Source organism: Propithecus coquereli, unplaced genomic scaffold (genome assembly GCF_000956105.1).
Source record: "Propithecus coquereli isolate 6110/MARCELLA unplaced genomic scaffold, Pcoq_1.0 Scaffold27, whole genome shotgun sequence".
NCBI lineage: Eukaryota > Metazoa > Chordata > Mammalia > Primates > Indriidae > Propithecus > Propithecus coquereli.
In genome coordinates this window covers 541790-550125 of record NW_012148285.1, presented here as the reverse complement: position 1 = coordinate 550125, position 8336 = coordinate 541790, and the positions used below count along the sequence as shown (strand labels likewise).

The 8336-nt window shown below is 52.5% G+C and overlaps 1 protein-coding gene across 1 annotated transcript in view; it reads left to right on the top strand.

Annotated features, from left to right (window-relative positions):
• Positions 1-2641: 2641 nt before the first annotated feature.
• The window catches only part of IFT140 (intraflagellar transport 140), an 81588-nt gene continuing 75893 nt past the window's right edge, over positions 2642-8336 (top strand). Inside the window, 2 exon segments of the mRNA XM_012647788.1 lie at positions 2642-2921; positions 6856-7032. Of these exon segments, the coding sequence (XP_012503242.1) occupies positions 6886-7032 (147 nt within the window). The 5' untranslated portion in view covers positions 2642-2921; positions 6856-6885.

Below are 8336 nucleotides of genomic sequence, written 5' to 3'. Positions count from 1 at the left end.
CGTCCCCACCCCCTCCCCGCCCCCCGACACGCGCGGGGCTCCCGGGCCCCGCGCACCTGCCCCGCGCGCCGGCCCCCAGAGTTGGCCCCGGAGGAGGGCCGAGCAGCCCAGATCGACCCCGGGACGGGAGAGGCGCGGGCCCGCCCGCTCGCATGGGGAACTCCATGGTGGCCCAGTGCCGCCGGTCCGCCTGCTTATTTTAAAACAGACATAAAGAATAATCAGCTCCGGGTCTCTGGGAATCTTCTTCGCAGGGTGGGAGACGTGTGCTGCTGCGGGGATTTACCAATTAAAAATGCTTTTGCAACAAAGGAGCCTGTTGCATAGAACAGGTTGGAGCCACCCAGGAAAGTGACAACCCGGTTATGTCCTCGTCCAATTGCAAGAATCAGTAGAAGAGAAAGATGTTAAAACTCTTGGTAACAATTAATAAAATTCTTGCAGTAACTTTGCTACCCACTGCCGTGTAAAACGTCAACAACAAAATGCAATGACTTAAAATGTCTGCAGCCCAGAAAGCACAGCCAGTCAAAAATAAGCTAAAAGAATCAGGTACACACCAGTATCTCAAGCCCAGAAACAGTTAACAATGTGTACATGTAACGAAACAAGAAAGATAAATATTAGATTCCTCAGCAGATACCGATAACTACACTCAACACAACTGTTGAGGAGGGGTACATTTCCACCTGAAAGGAAAACAAGAGGCACCAACACACTGAAATACAGGAACGTGGTCAAGGATCTCTCGGAAAGACTGGGAAATGGGTAAAAATCATAATAATATCACTACTCCGATGTATTCTGCCACAACATGATTTGTAAGCAGTTTTCATCTCTTGGAACCGACCTTAGAAATCCCTTGAGTTCAGGCTTGTTTTTAAAAACCCTGTCAAAGAACAAAGCCATACAAGACAAATCCCCAAACTCAAAGGACTTCATGGCACAGGACTTCTCACCTTTCATTCTCAGCCCATCCATTTCTACTGAAGAAACCGGAATCCCAAAAGGCTTCTCTCTGGGCTCTACAGTGGAGAACCCCGCTCCCCAAAGACTTGTGCCAAAGCTACCCAGTCACCCCGAGACCCAAGCAAAACAAACAGCCCCAACAGAATAAACTCGCCCGTTTGCTGGGCTTGATACTGAAAACGCCACCTGAGCACAAAAAGCTTTTCCCAATTCAGAGGACTTCGACACCGTTCAGACTTTTCCCTCACGGCAAAGAAAAACGCGGAGATGGAATTCTTTTGCCGAAAACCTCCAATGTGACTTCCCGACCCTTCAGAGCGGTGCAGTCACCTCCAGCCCCATCCCGGCTGACACCCTTCGTCACGTTTCGGGATGGGACGAGCGGAAACCTCCCTCCGGGGCAGATCGGCTGCACGCCCGCGCTGCCAGCACAACACGCCTCCGCCGAGGGCTCCGCGGAGCCCGCCGGCCGGGCTCCCCGCGCGCAACAACGCCCCAGGGCGCAGACGCCGCCCGCGGCCCCTCGGGCTGGGCCGGGCCTCGCGGTGGCAGCCCGATGGGACCGCAGACCGCCCGAGCTCCCAGCTTCCGGTCACCTTTTTCATCAACGCCCCGCGGCAGCCTGGCTTCCCGGGCCCCCCGGGGCCTCCCCGGGCGCCCGCAGACCCGGCTGGGCCAGCCAGTCCCGGTCCCCGAGCGCCGGCTGCAGCAAAGCCGCTTCGCCGGTCTGTTCGTCCGGCTCGGGAGTGGTGGCCGAGAGGCGCTTGCCCCGGCTCGTCCCCTCCGCGGGCCCGCGTGCGGCTGACCGGGCTGCGGCGCCGCTGCTGCTGCCGCGATCAGCAGCAGTTCCGGCTACGGCTGCCGGTGGAGACCGCGGAGCCGGCGCGCCGGGGCGGGGCCGGGGCGCGCGGGCGCACAGGGCGGGGGCGGGGCGAGGCGCGCGGGGGCGAGCACGCCCCCTACAGGCGCTCCCATTGGTCAGAAACGGGTGCGCGCGCTCGCACGCAAGAGCAAGGGGCGGGAGCGGCAGGGCGGGCCTGCGGCACGAGTACTGTTGTGTCGCCGGCCTCGTGACCGTGCGGGCCTGCGTCTCCTCGGATTGGTGGACCGGCAGCCAATAGCTCAGCACCTTGGCTGTGATTGGCTACGGCAGTGTTGACGGATGCGCGAGAAGAAAACGCCGCCGTAGCTGCGAATCTGGCGTCGGGCGCGAACCCAGCTTCTGAGAAGAGAGCGGAAGACTTGTGAGTCGAGGACGCGCCCTTCTGGCGTTAGCGTAGCCCGCGGTGCGGGGCGCTTAGGTCGCTTCCATTACGGCGACACGGGCGCGTTTTTACAACTCAGTGCTTCCCGAAACGGGGTTCTAAGGCAGATCCCGCGCACGCGTCCCTCGCGGCCGGCCTCGCCGCGCTCGCTGCCCTCCCGGCACGGGACGTGGGTGCTCGGAGCGCTGCCCGCGCCACGGGACCAGCCCGGCTGGATCGTCCTCTCGCCACAGGGGTCCGGGACCCCCGAGGCCGCGGGCTCTTGTAAACCGCCGGGTGACGCCAGGAAACGTGGCCGAGTCGGCCGCTTCTCCCGCCCGCAGCCGGCGTCGCGGAGCCCGGCGAGGAGAGTGTGGGCGAAGGGGGCGCTCCGGTCCTGCCACGTCCGTCGCCCTCTGCCTCTGAGTTGCCCCGCGGGTCGGAAGGTGTGGTCAGCGCCCCTGGACACGGAGGGCCCCGGTGCGGGACCTACGCCGCCGTCACGCCCCGCGAGCATCCCCGCCTCCGGATCTAGGGACTCACTTCGGAGCGCGCGGCGGCGGCGGGGCCGGAGCTGCCCGAGCACTCCCGATCTCCTTCGGCTCTTTCCGGCAGCCTCAGCCTTGGCATCGCTCATCTTCGGCTGTTTCCGCATTCCTTGCTCGGCGTTGTCCCGGCAACGCGCGGCAGCGCAGCGGCCTGGTAGAGGTGAGTGGCGTCCTGGGTCAGGGCGGCCCAGGTCCTGGGGGCGGGCGCGGGCGCGGCCGGGGGTCAGGCCGGGGACCCAGGGGCCGGGAGTTGGGCCTGTTGGGCCCCTTCCGCGAGCCCGCCGCCGCCGAGTCCCCGTGGCCTCTCGCGGGTCCCATCGAAGCCAGGGCGTGCTTGGCGCGGCGTCCAGCCCATGGGAGCACGGTTGCCACCTGCGGGCACAGCCGCGGGCGCGCGGTGGGTGCCGAGTTGCTGCGCGAGTCCCCTTGGAAGGGACGGGGAGGGGAGGTGGGCACTGCCGTCCACCCCTAGCTAACAGCAGGGCAGGGAGAATAGCAAACGGAAAACGTCCTGCGCGGGTTAAACGCCCGCAGCTCAACACGATACCTGCGCCCGGTGCACTAGTCGAAGCCCACGACCCTGTGCGGGCGGGGGCTCGGGGCCTGTGGCCGAGAGGGTGAGGCTCCGGAGGGCGGCCGCTAGTGCCTGCCCCGAAAGTCCACCTTTGGAGCCCCTTCCTCGGGTTTCTTACCCACTGACACGGAGGAGAAGCGCTATGCGGAGCCTTATTATAATACCGTGTCACCCCTCAGTGGAATAAGCTTTGCAGACTTCCCGTCGGTTCTGAACTGACGCTATTAATAGGTTGTCATTAAGTGTGTATCTTTTATCGTTAGCCGTCTCTCCTTCTTGTCTTTGGAACCTCTTTAATTATACAGATAATACTTACTCATTGTAGAAATATGTTAAAATGTAAGCGAAAGGAATGATGAACAAATTGTACATTGTATAAAATGGACTTAGGCTAGCCTGTAACCCACTTCTTAAAACTAACAAAACCGCAAGAATAGGGAGACTCCACCTCTACAAATACTTTAAAAATTAGCCAGGCGTGGTGGCACACACCTGTAGTCCCAGCTTCCTGGGAGGCTGAGGGGAGAGAATCACTTCAGCCCGGGAGATTGAGGCTGCTGTGATCGGGGCACTGCCCTCCAGCCTGGGCAACAGGAAAAAATCCTGTCTCTTAAAACAGTGGCAACAACAAAAAACAGCAAGAACATCTCTCCTTGCTGATAAACATCTTCATCTGGGATGCACATACCGAGAGCCTATCCTGTGTAAAGCATCGTTGTAGGGGCTGGGAATGCTCCTGCGGCTCCCACCCTGTGTGGCAGATAATATGGGGAGGGGATGATCCCTCACACATTTGCAGTGAAGTCCAAATGCAGCTGTGGAGAAGTACGAGGCTGTATGGGGACACCGGGTAGAAGCACAGGACAATGTAGGAGAAGTCAAGTCCCGAGAGCTTCCTGGAGGAGGGGAGGTTTTCTGAGTACCCTAAAGAGGGGTGTGGGGAGAAGAGCCTCTGGAAAAACCCCGGGCAGGAAAGAAAATAAAGCACCATTAACATTCATACTTATTACAAAGTGATGTTTGAAATAAAATATACAGAGGGAATCAGGTTAATTTTATCCAAGTGCTATTAATAGTTCTTCATTATTACCACAAAACTAATGTATCACTTATTTTTAAGAGAAATATTTTCACAAACTTGTTAAATACAAATTTCCCGTAGCCCAAGAATTAGACTCTTGGCTGACTGCATCACGTTAAAACTCACTTTAAAAGGTTTTAATCACCCAAGTTTTGATCTCATGTGTTTTCCCTTTTAATGGCTTTGTTGGAAGGTTTGCATAAGGACTTTGCTCAAAGACAGCAGGGCCCTGACCAGTGTAGATGTCACCTCAGTGTATATGTTAGTGTGTGTGTATGGGAGATGGGGTCTGCCCTTCTTGACTCCCTCCCAGACAGGAGCTGGCCATGCCACTGGGGACCTTGGGCTGGCATTCTTTAAGTCCATGGTGGTGACAGCACAACTTCAAAAATTTGACTTTGTAGAGTATTCAGGGCATACATGCATAGGAAAAAGGTAAACATTTGAAATGTACCAGTTCATTTATATACCATGTGTCTTCCAGCTTCTCATGGGAGAGCATTTCCTTCTCCAGATCCAAACTGAGCCTTCTCAGCTTTCCATCAGACCGTTGCTGTGTTGCTAAAAGCAAACAGTGTGGTCCATTATGCCCTACTCTCTATTTATTTATTTTAGAGACAGGGTCTCTGTGGGTCTCTGTGTCACCCAGGCTAGAGTGCAATGGTGCAATCTTAGCTCATTGCAGTCTCGAACTCCTGGTACAGTCATGGCTCACTGTAGGCTGGAACTCCTATCGCAAGCAATCCTCCCACCTCCCAAGCAACTAGGACTACAGGCACACGCCACCACACCTGGCTAATTTTTTAATTTTTTGTAGAGACGGGGTCTCTACAAAATGGGGTCTCTGATCCTCCTGCCTCAACCTTCCAGAGCACTGGGATTTCCACTGCACCTGGCCTATGCCCTACTTTCTTAATAGAAGTTTGCAGGTCTTTAATTTTTTTGAACAATTTTTTATTGTGATAAAATATACACAATGTAAAGTTTACCATGTTAACCATTTGTAAGTGTGCAGTTCAGTGACATTAAGTACATCTACATATTTGTATAACCATCACCACATCCATCTCGAGAACTTTCTTGTCATCCCAAACTGAAACTTTGTCCTCATTCTCCCCCAGCCCCTGGCAACCATCATTCTACTTTCTGTCTCTGATTTTGCCTACTCAAGGCACCTCATGTAAATGAATTACATAGCATTTGTCCTGTTGTGTCTGGCTTATTTCACTTAGCACTGTGTCTTCAAGGTTCATCCACGTTGTAGCCTGTGTCAGAATTTTTCCCTTTTTTCAGACTGAATAATATGCCATTATATTATTAGACCACAGTTTGTTTATCCATTCATCCATTAGTAGACATTTGGGTTGTTTCCACTTTTTAGCTATTGTGAATAATGCTGCTGTGAACACAGGTGTATAAATATGTGTTCAAGAACCTTTTTTAAATTCTTTCAGTACATACCCAGAAGTAGAATTGCTGAATCAAATGGTGATTCTGTGTTTAATTTTTTGAGGAACTGCCAGACTTTTCCACAGTGGCTATACCATTTTACATTCCCACTAGCAAAGCACAAGGTTTCCAATTTGTCCACATCCTCACCAATACTTACTGTATCTATTTTTCTGATAATAGTTATCATAATGGGTATGAAGTTGAATATAATTTTAAATGATAGCAAACCAGCACACAAATATTCTCTCCCCTGCCGGTTGACTTCCCCACAGTGGTTCTGGGGTATAGAAGGGTAGGTAGTAGTCAGACTGTCACTTCACTTACCATCCGACCTCTCCTGAAGAGGGACAGTACAGCTGTCTTTTCAGGGTCTGAAAGGAAGAATGAAAGAGAGGAAAGATTGATTAATGAAGTTCCTATAACCAATCAAGTTCAACTTCTCTGCAGTTGCTGTGGCTTTGTTCTCTTTGATTCTCTAAAAAAGGAATTCTGTCTTCTACCATCTGGGAGTCAGAGGTAGAAGACAGTCTTGGGTTTTATGCTTTATCAGAAATTGAGTGCTGGGTTTTTTTGGTACCAGTACTCTCTTGTGGAACAATTTGCTTTCATTGTGTTTGGAATTTTTGCTTAAAAGGCAGTTATAGAAATATAAATTGTCCTTGTTACGATTGGAATAAAAATTTTCAAGGATTGCATTTGTCATCTGAGCTACAGAGCTTTTCTTTCTCTCTTTCTTTCTTTGATGGTAACGGGTTTTATTCTTTTCCGTCACACCCTGGGGCATTCCAGGTCCAATCCCTTGCTTCTGATTTTATATTTTTTCCCTCTTAGCAATGTCTTCCACATAAAGTTGCCTGTGTCAGTCCAGGGCATTTTTAAGTTGTCGAATGTCTAATGATTATAGGTTTGTGATGCATCCTTTTTGTGACTCCATATACAGTTGTTTTGTTTTGTTTAAAACCAACGGGACTTGTATTTTCCTTGCAGGTTTCATCCCTGACCAGTCTGAGTTTGGTCATGGCCCTCTATTTTGATCATCGGGTAGAAGCCCCGGACACAGCCAGGTTGCCCTCACACATCAGCTGGCACCCTGTCCACCCATTCTTGGCGGTTGCCTCTGTCAACACGACCTCGGGAGGCAGCGTGGATATATACCTGGAACAAGTGAGTACTCAGCAGCAAAGGTTCTGACTTTTGACCCTGTTTTTCTCTTGTTCTCATGTGCGGGGAGGTGGGGGTGGGAAGAGAGGTGTCAAACCAGCTCTACTGTAGCTTTTTCTCTAAGAAAACAAATAATACCATCAGTTCTCACTAAGATCAAATCCCCAATATTGTAAAAGCCCTAGTATGTGGCAGCTCTTTTAGCCCTGCTATTCAGGTTTGGGGGCATGTTTAGGAATACTTAAGACAGATTCCACAATCAGTTCACACCCACCACCCAGAAATGGCCCCACAGCATTGTCAGTGGATCCCAACCTGTGCTCCTGCCCGCTCACTCTTGGACTCTCCGCATAGGCCATTCTTTGGCTGCTGCAACAAATCACCACAAACTGGGTGGCTTAAAATAACAGAAATGCACTCTCTCAGCTCTGGAGGCCAGAAGTCTAAAATCAGGGTGTCAGCAGGGCTGCGAGCTCTGAAGGCTGTGAGGAGCACCTGTTCCGTGCCCTTGTCTTGGCTCCTGGTATTGCCAGCCATCGTGGTGTACCTTAGTGACAGACGCATTGCTCTGGTCTCTGCCTCTGGTGTCATGTGGCCTTCTCGTCTGTGTCTAAGTCTCTTCTCCTCCTCTTAAAAGGATGCCTGTCACACTTGATTAGGGCCACCTTGATGACCTCCTTTTAACTTGCTTACGTCTGCAAAGACCCTATTTCCAAAGGAGGTCACATCGCCAGTACCGGGGGTAGGACTTCACCATATCTTTTTGGGACACACAATTCAACCCATAGCAGAAACTTTCTCCAAGCTCCTTGAACTTCTGTAGCCCACCCCCTGCTAAGTGCCCACACACCTCATGCTTCACCAAGAAAATGGAATTTCCTCTCCCACTCTCTCCTCAACCCTCTGCAATCTCTCTGCTGCCACCATAACTTCACTCAAGCAGCTACAGTCATTGGTAACTTCCGTGTACCACCCTCTAAGTGTTTTTGGGGCTTCTAGCTGCACAGCTCCACACTCCTGGGAAGTCCTCCAGGAAATACATGACAGAATGTGAGAGGACGTGGGGAAGGGGCTTTCCTCTGCCCGGCCTCCTTGGTGAGCTTTGCCAGCCCTTCCTCCTCTTCCAAACTGTGAATCTTGTTGGTGTTGCTCAGAGCTTGTTCAGGCCTCTTTGCTGCCTGTTTCCTTCTCCCGTGATCTCAGCATCCCCAGAGTTTCAGTTACTGTCTCAGCAGATGACGTACAAACACACATCCCCTGCCCAGAAGTCCCCTGGAAGGCAGACTTAGGAGTCCAGCTGCCTCAAT